We start from the raw sequence: 20,505 nt of genomic DNA on the forward strand, positions 1-20,505 counted from the left end.
GTGGACTCTGAAATTATGTGCACACCTTGACAAATATGAAGAAAAAAAGAGGTATAAAACAGATAGGTTTATTAAGCACTGCAATATATTTTCAATATAAGGAATAAATTATCCTGGATTCATGATTTAATGGAATTAACTAAGACAAATAAACAATTTCATTATAAATTATTTTTATACAGTTATTGGCACCCCTGTTTTTAGTATTTGGTGGAGCCTCCCTTGGCAAGGAAGCAGTAAGTCTTTTCTTGTAGTGCTTTATCAGGTTGGTGAATAAATTGGGAGGAATCCTCTACCGTTCCTCCATGCAGAACCTTTCCAGATCCTTGAGGTTTGTAGGTGTGCGTTTTTGGACAGCCCTCTTCAGCTCAGACCACAGGTTTTCAATAGGGCTTAAGTCAGGGGACTGAGATGGCCATGGCAAAACGCTGATTTTGTTTTCTGTCAAGTATTTCTTTGTTGATTTTGAAGTGTGTTTTGGATCATTGTCATGTCGAAAGATCCATCTTCATCCAAGGTGCAGCTTCCTGGCAGAGGCAACCAGGTTTTTGGCCAAAATATCCCGATACTTTTGAGAATTCATGATGCCATGGATCTTAACAAGGGTCGCAGGACCACTGGCAGCAAAGCAAAGATCCCCCGGCATATTTTAAAGTAGGTATGATGCTCTTTTCGGTACATATATCCCTCTTCTTGCACCAAACATACCTGTGATGACGGTGGCCAAAAAGTTCAAATTTGGTCTCATCTGACCACAGCACCCGCTTTCACTCAAAGTGCCAGTGGCAAACTCCAGGCGATTCAGTTTGTTCCTCCGCAACAGTAAAGGCTTTCTTCTGGCAACCCTTCCAAATAGCTTGCTGGAATGGATGTGTTGTCTAATTGTCATTTTTGAGACGGGATGACCCCACGATGCAACCAATCCTTGTATTTCCTTAACTGAAACCTTTGGGTTTTTCCTTGCCATCCTCACCATCCTTCTCACTGTGCATGCGGAGACGATGGGCTTGCGTCATCTTACTGGCAAATTAACCACTGTTCCAGTGGTGTTGAATTTTGTGAAGGCTTTCTTCTGGCAACCTTGCGGATTGCTAAAGTAGGTGAGCCCCACACTATTTGTGAAGAATTTTGTTTACCGTTGGCAAAAGAGCTGACACATATTATGTGTGGAGAAAAAGCTGCTAAACAGCTCGACCTGCTGCCGCTTTCGAATGACACAGTCACTGGTAGAATTATTGATATGGCAGATGATGTCACAAGTATGCTGATAGAGCGCGTTAAGATGAACAGATGCTTTTCACTGCAATAAGATGAGTCTGTAGATGCCGTTGATTTGGCAAATTTGCTTGTTTATGTTAGATATGAGTTTGAGGGCACATCCCATGAGGACTTTCTGTTCCATAAGCCACTACCACAAAAGGTACAGGAGAGCACATATTTCAGCTTCTGAATGAATTTATCGAAGAGAATAGCATAGACATAAATGTCGGAATTTGTACAGATGGTACTAGAGCGATAGCAGACAGACACAGTGGTGTAGTTGCACGAAAGAGAGGACGCACTGCAGCATCGACCTCCAGGCCTTGGCAGTCAAATAAAATAAGATACTTTATTAGCCATATACAATTTCTTGTATTAGGAATTTGTTTTTTTGCATGCCCCAGCTTGCTCTCCGTGAGACACACAGGCACACAGATAGGGAGAGATAAGCTTGGGGTCAGAGCGCAGGGTCAGCCATTTATATGGCACCCCTGGAGCAGTTGGGCTTAAGGGCCTTGCTCAGGGACCCAAAGGAGTAGGATTCCTCTGCCGGCTGCGGGCTTTGAACCGGCAACCTTTAACCGGCCACCGCTCCGCCCTCAGATTTTAAATGCCTGAGAATTTAAAAGCTGTTTGACTCTGCTGTCAAAGTTGTGAATTGTATCAAGGCCCAACCAATGAATTCACATATGCTTTGCGCGACTAAACAGGCCCGCCCCTCTCACTGAAATGGTAAGTTCTCAGTGCTATTTTTATTATATGTGTCTGTGAGTGTGTGTGTGCACGCACTCATGTTGGTCATTGAGATTTTCTGTGGTTCCCATGAGAAGATGACTTTTAGGTGGCACTTGGATGCTTTGGTTTGATCATGGTTGGTACTTGGTCCAAAAAGTTTGAGAACCACTGATCTAAGTGGTTTATTTTATGAAGATGTTTTTCTTCATATTTATCAAGGGGTGCAAATACTTCTGGAGTCCACTGTAGAACCTGAAAGTTATTCTAAACATTAAAAATGAACAAAGCAAATTTAGAAATATTATAAATGCTTAATTGGCTTGTTTTTAATAGATGGTGGGTAAAAATGCTGGCCTTTACAGCTTGTTAATAAAAGACCAAATTAAGCTTTTGTTTCTGTTTTGGGTGACTGAATCAAGAGATGTCTTGGTCAGTGTTAAAAAATGGAAGGGTCGTTATATACTTGACGGTAATATACGGTAAGTTAGATGTGCATTAAATGTACACAAGCTTTATTATAAAACACAGTATATAAATTAAATTGTTTGCTGATTACTCATTGGTGAAATTTGCATTAAGGCACAATATAAATGATCTAAGTGCGGAAGTAAATCTGAAAGAAGCACATCTTGTTTAGAGCAAACCACAGTATAATAATTAAATAAACTCCTAATAATTATTAATTATATTTATTATTAATAAACAAACGTTTTTGTATATCAAACTGTAATTTTGTTTTTGTTAATAAAAATAATATGAATTAATATTAATTCAGTATTTTACATACTGTAATACACTGTAGTGTATTATATTTTAAATTTTAAAAAGTTTGAGCAGTATACATCTTAAATTCTATAATTTCAAAAAAGATTGTCCCTCAGCATTGACCAGGATTTGAAACTAGGCATTTTCTGGCGACAGCCCAAATGCTTCCACATGCCAGGTTAAGTTTTCCAAAGTAGTGCAGTTCAACAACAGAATTTTTTTTTAAAAGTGCAGGATGCAAATGGTTAATGAAAAATGGTACACAAGGCTTCAAATACAGCTCTGCAATATTAAACCTTGTTAATATCATATTTAAAAAAGAAAATACTTCAGAATGGGAGGAATCAGGTGTGTGTAAAAGTAAAGAAAAAGTATTTTACTGGGTGAGCTATCAGTAAAGATAATATATTACAAATATCGTGGTTATTTAAAGTATTTCCCTCGCATTTTTACCTCTTATCATCTTGTAAATGAAATCATAATGTATTTAATTGGAACTGATTAACACAAAACACTATATAACACCTGTGGGAAAACTACGGCCTGCGGGCCAGTTTTAACCGGCCCTTGAGCTAAAAAATAAATTAGTCAATATTCGCCATATTCCACTTTATTTTGTACTGTTTATTGTTACATTTTATTATTTGTGCCGTTAGATGGCGCACGAATGTTTTACCACAGTGATTCTAAACTGTGCATCGCACCACCTTGGGAAGGCGTTATTGTTGGTCAGAGGAGTCTCAGGTATCGCCAGTCAAAGAAAAATTTTATTACGAGCAAAACCCGCTGTTCGTGCACACAGAATGTATGAGTCGCACACTACCTAACTAGATGGTGTCAGATGAAAGTCGACAATCTGTAAGCAGCGTTACCGCGGCTTCGGTGTTTCATGTTTCTATGAATGGGTCATTTTGTGAGTTTTCTGTTACACGATCACAATTGAGAGGTTTTTAAATCTGAGTAAAAACCGGGACATGGAGCATAATTCTAAAGATAAATGGAAACGCAAATACAGAAAGTATGACGACAGTTTCTTGAATTTCGGTTTCACATGTGTTGAAGAAAACTCAGTCTTCACTCAGGTTAGGAGATTGTCAAACAGAGATCTTTAATACAATCAGCTGAAGGGGAGCATATCACAGAGAAAGGGTTTCCCCTAGGACTCAAGACATGCTCACTGGACTGAAGTTATACTTTCCTTTTTATACATTAAAAGTAGGCAAGACTTTAACATATCAAAGGAACATACAGGGAAAGGGGCAGTGTCAGAAGTCAAACAAACAGGACAGGGGGATGCCATTTGGCATCCTACAATCTGTTTCATTTCTCTCTGGTTGAATGGGTGTGAGGAATCACAGGCTTTAGTTTGCATCTAAGACAGTGGTCTTAGGTGCAAACAGAAAACCTTTCCCGCGCATAGTCACTGTCCTGACCTTTTGACTCAGTCTTCCACACTCCCCCCTTTTGTGCATTAAAGCACAACCACTCCAATGGTGTGCTCCAATGTATACTCCAATTACACAGCCCAATAAGAGCAATAATCCCTGCAATATAAAGGCACATCAATTTCCTAATGCACCACTGACCCAGCCCCATAGGGTCCATCCTGGGGTTTTGTGTAGTTTAGCGGCTTCCTTACGAATGTGTTCAGTAAGATCGTAGATTTCTTCTGAGCTGTCTGCAAGGTAAGTACAGCACTCAGAGCCTATGAGGGCACAGGTCCCCCCTTTTGCAGCTAACATAAAGTCAAGGGCCATCCGATTTTAGAGAACCATGGTTCGCATTGCTACCAGCTCGGCAGACAGTTTGTCAAGGGCTTCTACAGTGTCATTGCTGACACGTTCCAGGATGCTCACGAGGAGCCGAATTTCCTTCTTGGCCCTGCCATCCCCGTACATGGGGAACAGGACAGCTGCCAGCCGGTCGCCTTCGGAGATGGCCTGTTTGTTTCGGTTATCATAGTGCTTAAAAGGGAGAACAGTAGAATGCCGCATTGCTGGGGTAATGTATCCTATGTAACATGACCCTGCCTAGTCAGGTGGAAGCCAGGGATATGCTTGATCCCCACAAATGAAATAAGTCCCATTGTAACTTCGCATTCCAGAGGATTTGAAAGTACTGGGTTGCATAAAAAACTGAGGAAGGGTCGGTACGGTTAACTATCTTCATGGTAACATTCTGATAACAACCAAGGGTATAATTGCAGGAACTATTTCCCATATAGACAGTGCCATTGTTAGCATAACAGAGAAGCCCTTCAGCTTTGTAAGCCAATCATTAGTTCTTCGTGTGACATTATAGGGAGGTTTATACCATCCTCCAAAAGTGACATTAGTACTGTACACAGAATACTTGCAGCCACTGGGATACCATGTTTTTGATTTCTCATCAGGTTGCCAATTTAACTGTTTTCCAGTTGCCACACATATCATCCCAAGTAAAGGGAACTGGTGCCATGGGGATACCTGCTCCAGAATTATGTGAGATATGGGAAGAAACCCAGCATCCTGATTTATTCAATGATTTTGCATACTGGTGTGTGAATTTAGGGAAAGAGTTACTCTCCCACCCCCGTGCAACACTTCCTAGACCACACATAAAGATTAGAAACAACATTTCAAATAACCAGCAGACCCTGTCTCGAGTCTGTAATTCAAATTCCATTCATCTTCTTCTGGGCCACTACTCCGGGCCTGCGTTGGTTCTGGTGGCACAGAACTTTCATCTTCTTCTGGGCCCTTTTTAGAGCCTGCGATGATTCTGGCGGGTCTGTCTCGTCAAGATCAGGTGCAGTAGCGAGTTTGCAGTGGGACGCGTGGATCCATGTGGGCTGGCCTTGACACTTTATGACAGTGTTGGTGATTAGCAGAACCTGGAAAGGTTCTTTCCAGCGAGGTTCCAGTGCCGTCTTGTTACTATACTTTGATGTAGACCCAGTCTAATAGCTGGATGGAGTGACATGGTCGATCAGGTTCTTTTTCCTGGGCTGCTCATACCTGAGAATGGATACACTTTACATTTCTGATTAGGTTCTGACAGGAGGAAAGCAACATATCATCCATGAAGTGGATGCCCATCTTCTGCCATAGTCAGAGGGAGTGAGAAAGGGGCTCTCATGGGGCGGCCCATGAGAATTTCATGAGGGCTTAGCCCCGTTTTCCTGTTGGGTATACACCGCATACTCATGAGAGCCAGTGGAAACGCATCTGGCCATTTCAACTGCGTCTCAGTACATATCTTAGCCAGTTTGTTCTTCAGTATTCCGTTCTGTCTTTCTACCAGTCCTGCTTACTGTGGGTGATACGGACAGTGAAGATTCTGTTTATTCTGCAGGGCATGACATAGTTCCTTCATGATTTGATTTGAAAAATGAGTTCCTCGGTCACTGTTAATACTAGTAGGAATCCCAAACCTGCATACAAAGTCTTTTGTCAGAGTTTTCACTACAGTTATTTGCATCAACCTTTCTGCAGGGAAATGCTACTACTAATTTTGTAAATTAATCCACTATTACTAAGGTCTACTCATATCCAGAACATTTAGTCAACTGTACAAAATATATTTAAATATTTACAAACAATCCCCAAGGGGGAGGGTGTGCTGCTTGAAAAGTTTTCAGGTTTTTCCACATTAAGCTGCTGATAGGTTACACATCTTTTACAGGTTTGTGCAGCAACTGAAGCAAAATTAGGGACAAACATTCTTTTTGTTTGTATTGCAGTCACCATCCCCCCTTTGCTCACATGTGCCAGCTCATGGGAGATGTGAGCAAGACAGGGCAATTGAGCTCTAGGCTTTACCAGGCGGCCATCCTGAGAACGCCAGAGTTTGTCAGGATGTAAGGAGCAACCAGGAGTCTTTATTTCATCCGCAGCTTCCTGTAGAATAGCCAATTCTGCACGGTCATTAGCGGTTTTTAATTTCTCATTTTTATTTATTTATTTTATTTGTATTTATTTTTTTGCTCTTGACATCCATAACAATAGTGGGCTAAATTGACCAATTCTTCCAGATCTTTATTTTACCAACCAACACAGATGATTTTCAACAGGTTTTATACTTTAGGCAGTTCACGTTACCTCTTGGTTGATGAATACCTGAATGTAATTCAAAGAGTTTGGCTGTTCTTTCTATACAATCAGCAGGGTTTCTTCCTTTATTTTGTTTGCGATTATGAATCGGTCTCTTTGAGGTGTACCATACTTACAGTATAGCCTCTATTAACCTGGTGTGGGGTGATTCCAGAGCCTCACTCGTTTTGGGGTTTTGCACTGGCCAATTGGCAGCAGTTTGCTTATGTTGTCTAATTTCTGAAGGTGTAACAACTCGCAATAGTTTTATTTAGATCAGACCAGTTTGGATTATAACATTCTTTGGATTTTTTTTCAGGTTCTTCCCGACTATTAAGAAATTCTTTAACAATTTTTCTCAAATCACCGGGCGTCCGCAGCGAGTGAACTGTAACTAAAGTATCGTTCACGCTGGGCTGGTATATAGACTCTCACTCTTATATAGAGTATACAGTAAGCTGAGGTCCTTTTCAGGGCAGGATGAGTTGATTGTTTCCTCCTCATTCAGTATGATCTTACGGTGTTGTGTGAGGTAACAGCTCATAGGGGAGTGCTTTCCACTTGGAAATCCTGTGCATTCCTGCACTCATGCAACTACATGTGTCTGTTACCATTAGATCTAAATGCCTCTCAGAGTCTTTAGAGAGGGCTTACAATTCACTGTTCACAGGTAAGAAATGAGAACTCGAGTACTCTCTTTTTGGATCAGTAATTAATCATCCCCAGAACGCCAGCATTACTGCTTTACTGCTCCAGTCAGAGCTATACTCGGCTCCCAACGTCCTTTAAACCCTGTTACAAAGTGATTTGCTCTTTTATTATGAGGTGTGTGTTTGTTTGTTTTTTTGGGGTGTTGTGTATATGTGTGTCTGTGTGTTCGCGAACAAGAAAATATCAAACAGCATACGCGCATATTCTACTTCCCACTTTCATTCACATCATACATTCCTTTTCCTTCTTTTCCACAATATTCCTTTCTCGCCAACTCTTTCAATCGACATACTCTGCGTTTCTTTTATCTACTTAACCTTTCTCTTGTGCACAATTTAAATCACATCATTCAAATCACATTCAAAATTTCCCATACTGCCGTAATTATCAATTTAACAATTCACAATATCTTTATAACCAGGTAAACCCTAACCGAGTTTACAAACCAGAGCCCTAAATAACCAGGTGAAGGATCTTATTTAAACCTTCACAAAACCAGGTGAACTTTCCAGCAGTTCACAAACCAGAGCGCTAAATAACCAGGTGAAGGATCATTCAGATCTTCCCAAACCAGGTGAACTTTCCAGCAGTTCGTAAACCAGAGCGCTAAATAACCAGATGAAAGATCTTATTTAGACCTTCACAAAACCAGGTGAACTTTCCAGCAGTTCACAAACCAGAGTGCTAAATAACCAGACCAGATTTGTGTACACTATACCAGAGAAATCTGTAGACAATCTCAAACAAAGTTCGACTGGCGTAAGCCCAACATGCAAGAACTCGGTCAGCCTGGGAAAGTCTCTTCTCGACACCAGATAGGGATTTCAAAAAGTCCCTTACCTTTTTCTGTTGGCGCGCTTGGTGTCAAGGAGGTAGTTTCCCAGTCCGATCAGACTTACTGGTTCGGCGTTGCCATCTGGGTCACGGCACCATAATTGTCGAAGAAAACTCAGTCTTCACTCAGGTTGGGAGATTTGTCAACAGAGATCTTTAATACAATCAGCTAAAGGGGAGCACATCACAGAGATAGGGTTTCCCCTAGGACTCAAGACATGCTCACTGGACTGAAGTTATACTTTCCTTTTTATACATTAAAAATAGGCAAGTCTTTAACATATCAAAGGAACATACAGGGAAAGGGGCAGTGTCAGAAGTCAAACATACAGGACAGGAAGATGCCATTTGGCATCCTGCAATCTGTTTCATTTCTCTCTGGTTGAATGGGTGTGAGGAATCACAGGCTTTAGTTTGCACCTAAGACTTTTTTTGCTTTTTCTAAGTCATTTTATTTACATTTTACAAAGATGTTGATTATTTTTAAATTTTTTTCAAATTGTTTTCACATTCAAATAATTTCAATAAAATGTGTTGTCAAGTATTTGTACTATTTTGATTTTGATTTGAGTTTTATGGTTTTGAAAATGATTTAAAATAATTAAAATTGGAGCAACTGTGTTTTTATTTTGACCCATCATTTCCTTTTCAATTGTATAATCTTTTGTAAAATATTGCACAGCCATAGAACTTATTAGGAGACAGGGAAGGCATGTGGAAAATTTGACAGGTTAAGGCAGGCTCAGACCTAAAAAATTTGGGAACCCCTGCTTTACTAATTTGATTCACCAGTTGGAGTTGGTCTATCGTACTGTGAGGGAACCTGCGCCAAAATGACAGTAAGTGCAGAGTGTTCAACAAAGAATGAACTGCAAAATATGTTTTCATGGTGGTTTGGAGCAAAGGCTATATGTTTAATTTGTAAGGAAAGTGTCACAGTGTTCAAAGAATACAGTCTCAGTTGGCATTTTTCTACCAAACATGCTATCTATGCTAGCAATCTGTCATGCGAGTAGACTAGAAAATTCACACAACATTCAAAATTCAGTTAGATAAAATGCACATTATACAACCAACAATTTAAATGCTTAACTTCATTAAAACCCTGGCAATGCACTGTTACACAATTTTTTTTTCTAGAATTAAGAAATGCACATCCAGTTCACTGGGGGTAATTAAATCCACACTGAACAATCTCCAATATGTTCAAAATTGGACAGCCAGGATCCTGATCGGGATGCATTACGCCTGTCTTCAAGTCCTTGCACTGGCTTCCTATTAGGTTTTGAGTTTTGAGTCACCTACCCTAAGTGCATTTAAATCTTACCTCAAAACCTTTTTTTCAGAAGACTTAGTGTCTGTATCTGCTTCATTTTCTAATTTTGGTAGCACTTCTAACTGCTTGTCTTTCTTATATGTATTTACTTTATAATCTGTGGTCCTTATAACTGTTTTTAAACCTACTGTATTGCTTTGAGATGCTACTTTTAAAGGTGCTATATAAAATAATGTTTTTATTATTGTTATAGAGAAACATCAGATTTTCCCTGGTTCAGAAAAAAATATCTAAGTATACTAGTTTGTCACTCTTCTCACACCCTCTTTGCTAAATGGCTTTTCATACTAATCTGATCAATCTAACTGCCTATTTTCTGTGCTTTCTCTATCCTGCTAGATTTATAATTATTCTGAAAATCTTTTTGAAATGAGTCATTTCTAAACACCTTTTTCACTGTTAAAATCAACTCTGCGGCATAGTATACAGTTAGCTCATCCCAACAGTTCATCCTGCTACCAACATTGAATACAAAAATCTTTAGATTTCTATATTTATGTCTTTATTTAATGGTTTCATTAGTAACAAAGGCTAAACTTTCTTGGAAAAATGTCTTTTATGTGTTGCAAAAAACTGACTTGCTTTAAAAATATGTATGAAAAAAATCCTTTCGCCTGGCAATCTACCTGAATGCCCAACTATCTGAGAAGCCCTCCATGAAACCATGTTTGCTCTTAATTCATATAAGGCTCTCTGACAGAATTGCTGTTTGTTATGCGTGCTAATTTTCTGATTCCTCACTCTGCCAAATCTATTTCATGTTTGCATGTTCTTTTGAACACACACCTTTCTGTGATTTTTTTGTATATCTATGCAAGTGTTCCTGCATCCCTCTTCTACACTATGTCTAGTCTTGGCTTTTTTCTGTTTGCTTATTTCAAAGTAACACCAGCTCCATTGCTAAAAATTTAGCTCATGTGCATTTTTGTATTTTTACATTTATTTACACCTCTAGCACTTTAACATCCAAAATTTTCCTTTGCCTTAATTTGTTGACTGAATTTTACTTTTAGCCTTAAAAAGCTTAAGTTTTCTCTATATTTTGTTTCTTGTCCTGCAACTTGTCCTATTGATCACCGAATTATTACAATTGACATGAGTTCTTTCATTCACCCTTTCCTGAACATCTATGACAAGCAGAGATAGTGCTGTCTCTGGTGGGATCTTTTGCAGGTGAAATGTCACTGTTTTAAATTAATAAGTAATTAGATTGCTCATAAATCTAATCACTTATTCTACATAGAGACAATGTAATTGCTTTCTAAAAATGCTCTTTTTCTTGTTCGTTTTGGAGACCTTAATCAAAACTGATTTGAGATGTCAGAAAGGATTTATTTTCTCTGTGTATTTCTGTTGCAGAAAAAGTGTGCATTTCCTACTTTGTTGAGATTTTAACTTTATATTTAGGCTCAGATTTCAACTATAAATCTTATGCTAATTGCTAGCAGTAAATACTGATGTTTTGCTCCCCCTTACCACAAAAATATATTTGTATTGTAGCTGGGATGAACTTTTTTTCATACGTGTCTCTCCCTACTGCGAATCGGACACGGAACGGTTAAAGATGGCGACAAGTCAGGCACCCAGAGTTGGGGGGGGGGCTGTCTTCCCGTCTCCATAACTAAAAAGCCAAATAGGAGTGGCTTTAGCGACATACACAGTCATGTAACTGACAGTTTGAGGTAGCCTATCGTGTAAATTTCGCTTTGTTGCTGACAGGTTAAGCTTTCGAAACTCAGCCCCAAATTCATGTGACTGATTTTTCGCCCTGTTTTCTTGGTTAAACGCAAGGATCACAAGCACTACCATGTTAACTGGGATGTGTAGTTTTTAATTCAGTTTGAATTATAACCGTACATACAGTCTTTATATTTTGGCTAGGGCTTTAAAGAGAGGGTGCACCAAAACTTTTTGGTACTGTCGTCTCCGCTTTAATGGTACCCCCCTCGTGGAAGAATTTGACCTTGAACGTTTGCTCAGCATACTTTAACTTTTTAGACACTGAAGATTAAGGAAACCACTAAAACTTTTAAGGAAGGCTTAAGAACCACAGTATTTCAGCTATGGAGCCTTGTTCAGATGTCTCATGCTGCTTAACGCAGTTTCCTTCAGTAATATGCCCAGCTCTTTAAGTGGGTACAAATTACATTGCATTGGATTGACATGTAGAACAAATTAATAATAATAAACTATTGCCCTGTTCACACCAGTGTTCTGTCATGACTTATGGTAGCTACAGTTGCGAATCCTTTGCAGTTATCTGGATTTCTGCATTAATTACTCATAAAAATGTGGTCTGATCTTCACCTAAGTCACAATAATAGACAAACACAATCTGCTTAAACTAATAACACACAAACAATTGTACTTCATTTAAACAGTCACAGTCTAGGTTGGAAAAAGTATGTGAACCTCTAGGCTAATGACTTCTCAAAAAACTAATTGGAGTCAGGTGTTCCAATCAATGAGTTGATATTGGAGATGTGGGTTGGAGATGCCCTGCCCTATGAAAAAGGCACACAGAGGTTGGTTTTGTGTGCCTTTTCTAAAATTCTGGAACATGCTGTCACACTTCAGTTACATAACCACCTCATGACAAACAACCTTTTTGAACCCCTCCAATCTGGCTTCCGTCAACTTCACAACACAGAAATGGCCCTTGTCAAAGCCACCAACGATCTTCTAATAGCTTCTGATTCTGGTTCTCTTTCTATACTCATCCTTTTTGATCTCAGTGCTGCTTTTGACACTGTTGACAATAACATCTTACTCTCTCGTCTTGAGACTGTGTTTGGAATTTCTGACACTGCCCTCAAATGGTTCAAATCTTACCTCACTGATCGCTGTCACTTTGTCTCTCTTAATGGGTACAGGTCTGAAATTGGTCTTGTTAAGTCTGGAGTCTGGTGTCTGGTCTTGTTAAATATTGGGCCCTTTGCTCTTCAGCATATACATGTTCCCTCTTGGTCAGCTTTTAAGATCACATGCCCTCAGCTTTCATTTTTACGCTGACGATACTCAAATATACATCCATACCAAACCTGATACTGACGTGGCTGTCTCTATTCTATCTAATCGCATCTCTGATGTAAATATTTGGATGACTCAAAACTTCCTTCATCTCAACTGCGACAAGACTGAAGTCATGCTTATTGGTACCCCCCATCAACTTTGTAAAGCCAGTCCTGTAACCCTTTCTGTAGATGGCTCTGTACTTGAGCTTCAACCAAAATTGAAAAACCTTGGGGTTATATTCGATTCTGGCTTAACATTTGACCCACATCTGCAGCATATTGCAAGACTACGCCCTTGCTACGCTGTCATTAACTGTGGCTGAAAAGCTGATCAACACATTTGTATTTTCTCGAATTGATTACTGTAATGCTCTACTCGCAGGGGTATCTAAATCTACTCTGAACAAACTGCAGTATGTCCAAAATTCAGCAGCCAGAATCCTGACCAGGTCTAGTGAAAGAGTTCACATTACTCCTGTCCTGGAGTCCTTGCACTGGCTTCCGGTCAAATTCCGTGTAGACTTTAAAATCCTCATGCTCACCTATAAGGCTCTGCATGGCTTGGCACCTCAGTACTTGTCTGAACTATTATCGCCCTACTCCCCACTTCGCAACCTCCACTCTTCAAATTCTGCCCTCCTTACTGTCCCCCAAGCCCATCTACATTGTATGGGTGACGGCCTTCTCCTGTTATGCCCCCAAGCTCTGAAACTCTTTGCCCAAGGATATCAGAGTCACCCTCTCTAAACTCCTTCAAATCCAGACTCAAAACCCTCTTCTTCAGAAAAGCTTTTACTTAACTGGTTCCATTCTTCACCCCTCTGCTTTTCTTAGTACCACCATCCATGGTCTCCCCTATATATTGTAATTGTGTCTTATCTTGTGTATTCTCCTTGTTTATTGTTATACTCTTCTTATTTATTGTTATTGTCATCCTGTAAAGCGCTTTGAGAAGCCACCTTTAAAGGTGCTATATAAAATAAAGTTTATTATTATTATATTATTGGTTATTGACAGAGTCTGGTCTTCTCAAGAAAGAGCTGTTCATGTGAACCATGCCCCAATCAAAATGCACCTTAGAAGAAGAATTGTAGTGATGCATAAAGCTGGAAAGGGCTACAAAAGCATTTCTAAAGGCCTGAGTGTTCATCAATCCTAAGACAAATTGTCTACAAATGGAGGACATTCAATACTGTTGCTACTCTTCCTAGGAGTGGGCATCCTGCAAAGATCACAGCAAGACCGCAGCAAGCAGTGATGAAGGAGGTGAAAAGGAACCCTTGGGTAACAGCAAAGGACCTGGAGAAAGTCTCTGTTCATGTGTCCACTATAAGAAAAACACTGAACAAGAATGGTGTTAATAGAAGGACATCATGGAGGAAAACACTGCTCTCCAAAAAAAAAACATTGCTGTACTTCTCAAGTTTGCAAAAGACCATCGGTGGACGGATGAGACAAAAGTTGAACTCTTTAGAGGAAACACGCAACACTATGTTTGGGTCTGCTTTGCTGCTCAGGGCCTGGACAGCTTGCTATCATAGAGGAAACAATGAATTCAAAATTGTATCAAGAAATTTTACAGGAGAATGTCAGGGTAGCACTCCGTCACCTGAAGCTTAAAAGTTGGGTGATGCAACGAGACAATGAACCGAAACACAGGAGTAAATCAACAACAGAATGACTTAAACCGAAGAAAATTAGTGTTCTGGAATGGCCAAGTCAGAGTCCAGACCTCAACCCAATTGAGATGCTGTGGCATAACCTGAAGAGAGCTGTTCACACAAGGAATCCCAGAAATATCAATGAGCTGAAACAGTTTTGTTAGGAGGAATGGTCTAAAATTCCTCCTAACCATTGTGCAAGTCTCATCAGCAGCTACAGGAAACATTTGGTGGAGGCTATTGATAGATAGATAAAACTTTATTGATACACATACTATTTCCAACCTAGACTATGAATGTTTTAAACTATGTGTCCAATATTGTCAAGAAGAAGTACAATTGTTTCTGTGTTATTAGTTTAAGCAGATTGTGTTTGTCTATTATTGTGACTTGAAGATCAGACCAGATTTTTATGAGTAATTAATGCAGAAATCCAGGTGATTCCAAAGGGTTCACAAACTTTTTTCTTGCAACTGTATATCCCTCACCATCTTTTCCACTTCCTTCTTCTAACGGTCCACTCTTCTTCAGACTATTGGGGTATGCTGTCCCTGTTCTGTAACTTCCTTCTTTGTCAGTCTTTGTGAACACCAGGTGTTTTTCCTTGCCCGCTTCAGATATCCCTCAAACCCATTTATCTTTTCTTTATCTGACCCATGCACATATTCTTTGTGCCCATGAGTCTGTGGAAGTTTATTTTTGCTTTATGTGAACTAATGATTTCAACATTCTCTGCCAGCCCTACATGTTATTTCACTTTCTCTTATGCAGACGTTTTACAGCAAGCATTTGAAAGAAATGTCTGATCAATCACAGATAGATGGCCTTTTCCTAGGTATTTACTTGACTGTTGAAAGTGAGAAATTTTTTAAATAATTGGTTTTCTTAATTTAAAATAGCATAACATGTTATTAACTGATTAAGCTGTATGCTGTGTTTTAATGTGCAACATCTTTTTCTTCTGTTAGTGAAGAGAAATACATGATTTATAGCCATACCTTTACATAATTATGACGTTAAACCATTGCTTATTTTTGTGATATACCAGAAATATTATTAGTGGTTGAAGATCAAAATCTTTAAGACCTTGAAACACAAGGTCTTGAAACTGATGCTGTCAGTTCTGAAATTACTATTCTCATGCTCCATATTTAGCCTGTATGCACTCCATTATTACTGTAGCATCACCATGATATCACCATTAAAATGCAATGTATGGTGATTGAATGTATATATGTGCCAGACTTGCAGTAAAGGCTAAAATCAATTTTATAAAGTGGAATTCATTGCCTCTCACAATTACATGCTGGTAATAAACTGGTCCTGTAGCTGTATGACATTGAGGACCATAGTTTGCAATATATGTTGTAGTGCAGTTTGCTTTTTGAGAGATTATTGTGAATATAAACTCCCTAGTGAAAAGGTGAGAGAGTCCCTTGATAGGGGAGCAGGCTTTTGGTGCAGAAGACTTTTCTGGGACGTTCCCATGGAATAATAGTCACAGATGTCATAACAAAACAAGTTGTTTTGGGAGCATACAGAACCTGGGGAAGGAATATGTGCTCTGACTTTTTACCTTATTCAACCAGACTTTTATATGGGCAAAATAATTATTGTCTGTGTTGTGCCAAAAAAAAAAACATCAGCTGAGAGTTTGTGTGTTGAAAGTCGTGTTTATTTCATATGCATATGGAAGTCCTGTGTTGGGACACAAGACTTAAAAGACAACGTTTACAGTGCTCTTTTATGCAGTGAAACAAACAATACAAGATACTGTACACTCCCACATGACTCGTTTCTTGCATTGTGGCTATATATGGTCATTCTAGAAAGCTGACCAGTGCATATAATTTCTTTACTGCTGGCTTGTGTGATGCCCCTTCTGCTGAATAGACCATTTGTTCGAGGAGAGGTCACTCAGTCATTTCCCTATGCCTATTCCCTATTCCCTATGAGAGCTATGCCAGCTATGCGTAAAGACACGATGTGGCTATGTTATCTTTTGAGACCAGACGGATTTAGTAAAATATAAGTAAAAAGATACATAGTCAACAAGATATAATAGAAACTTTTAGTAAAAACATTTAATAAATTCCCCTATCTGTAACACTAAAGATAATTAAAAACTAATTTAAGAACTGAAAGCTAGTTTCCAATTATTATAATTTATTATAATTACAGTATATCTGTAGCGGCAATGCTTATTAATAAGACAGAATTAAGCGTTGCTGTGCTTTCCTAAATGAGGCCCCATCTCTTTCTTCATCTCTGTGGTGCAGCCACAGAGAAGCTATTCACGCAGGCTGATTTAGGATTTTTTCTTTTGATAAGGGACAGCTCCCAAATGGGGATGCACTTAGCTAAGCCTGGCTATCATGATCAATGTAGTTCAGGTGGGTAGCTGCGTCACCATGCGTAGGCTGCAAAGGAACAAGTAATGGGTTTATTCCATGCTGAAAAAAAGAAGAAAGCGAACACAACATTTCGGCCGTGGAGCCTTCTTCAGGAGCCTTCTTCACACCTGAAGAAGGCTCCACGGCCGAAACGTTCTGTTCTCTTTCTTCTTTTTTTCAGCATGGAATAAACCTATTACTTGTATCATGATCAATGGTCATCCATTGGCGCCTATCTGTCTAGGGAGTGCCAGATGGACATCTGGACTGCATTCCTAAGTGTCAGGAGTAATTGACTGATATCTCACCTTGATAAACCAATCAGGGACTGGCAGGGCGTGGTAACACCACATGGGTCTCCCATGCCTGCCAAACTCTCAACCAATCAGCACACATGTGTGTCTTGGTCAAAAAGGTAGTGCAAGCTCAGGTTGGAGCTCTCCTTGGCCATTTTTCGCGCACCCTCAGAGACAATCACATGACAACTGCTGTTGTCTGCACTGGGACTTGGACTTTGTTCTAAGCGTGAGGCCGAGGATCCTGTACGTACTCAAGACGCAAGGGTGATTCAATCCAGGCATAGACCCTCCGGTCCTGATCACGGCCGTCTCCCTGCCCGCGGAGAAGCCGTAAAAATTAACCTCCGCTCCCTGAGACAGCTAGCCAAAGATGTAGAAAGGTTTGACCCGTCAGTGTCAGGGAATAATGTGGAGACCTACATCGATGAGTTGAAATACACTTTGCAGTTTATGTCCGAAGCAACAGAGCAGGAAAAGGCTATGTGTGTAAGAAAAACTACCAGCCAAGCGGTCCACGAGTGGATGTCTAGACAAGGACCGGAGGTCTTTAATAGCTTTGAGGAGCTGTGTCAAGCAATGATCGGAGAATTTTCGGCTTTTATCGATCCCATATCTGCCATGGCCGCTGCGCACCATATTAAGCACGAAAAAGCTGAAGCCCCTCGCGAATATTATGAGAGGCTAAGGCATACTTATTTTGCAGGGTGGAATGAAGAGGGTTGCGAAGAGAACGTGAATTTCAAAAGTTTATTCATTGCTAATCTTCATCCCTCAGTCAGGAAAATGATTGTGATGCAGGCTGATGCAATAACGATGAAAATGGCTGACATTAGAAGGTTGGTGCAAAAAGCCTGGGGAGCTGAAGTATCTGCTTGATCAGAGAGCAAACCTGCTAAAACGTCCGTGTTCGCCACTAAAGCCAGCAGGGTTGACGACTCGTCTCGGCTCGAGGGAACGAACCAGTTTCTTCCCGTGCAAAAGAGTGACATGCGAGGACCCGCTCTGTGTCACACTCTGTGCATAGAGACATATAGGCTCAAGGGAACGAACCAGTTTCTTCCCGTGCAAAAGAGTGACATGCGAGGACCCGCTCTATGTCACACTCTGTGCATAGAGACTTTCTACTAGTCAGCCGGGCTACTGGTAGATCCCTGGGAGCAACTACTGCCCTGGGCGCCACAGTTAGATTCCTCCACCTGTCCTACTCCGAGCTGCACCTCGATCGGTTGGCCGGTAGCCAGAGGATGCCTAGACAGACACCTATTGGACGACCGCTGGAACAGAGGTTGCAAAGGAGCCTGTCAGCTGGTTTGGTGTTCGTGCCGGGAAATTCCAAATCCATACACATTGGATAAGTAAACCCCATGTTCTACATTGCGTCTTGAGAATTTAATTCTACCTCAACACAAGTTGTTATCAATTTAATTCATGAGTAATGTATTTACTTCCGAGTTTAGAGTAACAGTGGGTAATAACACTGATTAGCGATTTGGGGTAGCTGAACGATATATTGAAATATATTCTCTGTTGTGTATCTTTTTGTGTTTGAATCTCTTCAAGATTATGTACCCTGTATATTGATAACCCTCACAGTAAGGTCTGCCGCCTGTATCCAGGCAGACTGGTATATGTTTGGTGCACAATTTATGTTTAATAAATGTATCTCGTGTATTGAATCCATGTGTGTGCGTTGTTAGTTGTTCTGACGATTGATTTTCTAAAAGCCACAACGAACCACCTCATGATAACTGCTACAATTAATAATTGTCTCAGTAAAATCATAAAACCACTACATATATTACAATATAGTAATGTAAAAAACATAATCCTTTAATCAGACATTTCTTTGTGTTGTTATATGTGCACATATGTTATATGATTTTTTTCATACAGAGTTCAAATTCCTTTAAAAGGTGGTCATTTGTTGCTGAATGATGTTTTTGCCTTTCTAAATCTTGGTAATCTTAGAAGTTGTCTGGCTAGTAACTATGAACCTCTTCATCCTACAGGATATACAGCAGGTAAAGAGCCCAGAGGAGCTGGAAAACTTCATGTTGAAACATGGGGAGAATATTATTGACACACTGGGAGCCGAGGTTGACAGACTTGAAAAGGAGCTGAAGGTGATCATGATTTTTTATATATAAACCATATTTTACAAACTGCATGTCTTCATAGGACTTTCATAGGACCTGCAGCTGTCAGATTAAATACAGATTAAAATATGTCAATTCAGAAACATTAAGTCTTCCAAGCGAAATAAAAGGCCAAGCAGACTAACTGCAGTCTGTACTCTATCAATGTACAGATGTAACCACTCAGAATGAGCGTTAATTCTTAGTACTGAGTTGGCAGTACCACCACGTGATTGGTAGTGTAATTCATTGGTCAAAGATGATCAATAAGTGACTCTTGTGGTGCACACAACAGTATTCCACCTTCTTCATAAACATTTTATACATCAAAGCGTTTAACTTTTGGTAGCTGAAAATAGTTTCTAAATGTCGTTAATGATATAAATTTATGGACCTAAATATATTTATAAAGCTGGTAGTGGTATCGCATCCCACTTTCTTCATAAACATGCATCGATTTCATTAACTCGTTCACTTGTGATTTGGGAAACATTTTGGCATGTTCATTTTAACTGCATTTTTTCTGTCATTGCTGACAATGAAACACTCATAGTGCGTATTTTAGGGAACTGTACTCAAATGGCACTCTAGTACAGTAGGTAATTTTCATCTGCTACTTAGAATGTCCAAGGTTCGATTCCTGGTCAAAGCACAAGTTTTATTTTTCAAAATTATAGTAGGGCTGTTTTACAAAGCTAAGTTACTCAGCTCTGTAAAATTGCCCCCCCTAAAAAAGACCCAAATGATAAAAACCCACCTCATTTGTTGGTGCTGCTTTTGTGCTGTTGAAAGTGGATTCTCAGCTGCTTTCAGTTCAGAGATATAGCGCCTTCTTTTTCTGGGTGTGACGTCACTCAGCCCCCCTACAACATTGTAGGAGAACCAAACCACTCTCATTCATTAGTTTGATGTTTGTGCCATTGAAAGTAGCTTCCCAGCTGGTTTAATTTCAAAGATATAACACCTTCGTTTTAAGGGTGTGCAGGCCCCCTATAATGTTGTAGGAGATGTGAACCGGTCTTGTTTGTTAGTGCCAGTTTGTGCCATTGAAAGTAGCTTCCCAGCTTCTTTCGTTCCCAAAATATAGTGCCTTCTCTTTTTGGTGATCAAGTGACCATGTACGGCGACATTGACCTCCAGTAACCCCATCTGTTAGGTTCAAACACTCTATTACTGGTGTGAGAGTAACAATGTCTGCAGTTTTTTTTCTGTTTGCCCAGGGGATGGGCAGCGTTTGATTTGGCTTTTAACACCATTATCTTGTGTGTATGTGTGAACAGGAAAATTAAATT

The 20,505-nt window shown here is 39.8% G+C and overlaps 1 protein-coding gene across 6 annotated transcripts in view; it reads left to right on the forward strand.

Annotated features, from left to right (window-relative positions):
- Positions 1-20,505, forward strand: part of slc30a9 (solute carrier family 30 member 9) — a 115,740-nt gene that overhangs the window by 87,527 nt on the left and 7,708 nt on the right. For all 6 annotated transcript variants that reach the window (XM_015345315.2, XM_015345313.2, XM_015345314.2 and 3 more), the window contains one exon: positions 19,088-19,201. In XM_015345315.2, the coding sequence (XP_015200801.1) occupies positions 19,088-19,201 (114 nt within the window). The remainder of the gene's footprint in view (positions 1-19,087; positions 19,202-20,505) is intronic.

This window comes from Lepisosteus oculatus, chromosome 1, assembly GCF_040954835.1.
Source record: "Lepisosteus oculatus isolate fLepOcu1 chromosome 1, fLepOcu1.hap2, whole genome shotgun sequence".
Taxonomy (NCBI): Eukaryota; Metazoa; Chordata; class Actinopteri; order Semionotiformes; family Lepisosteidae; genus Lepisosteus; species Lepisosteus oculatus.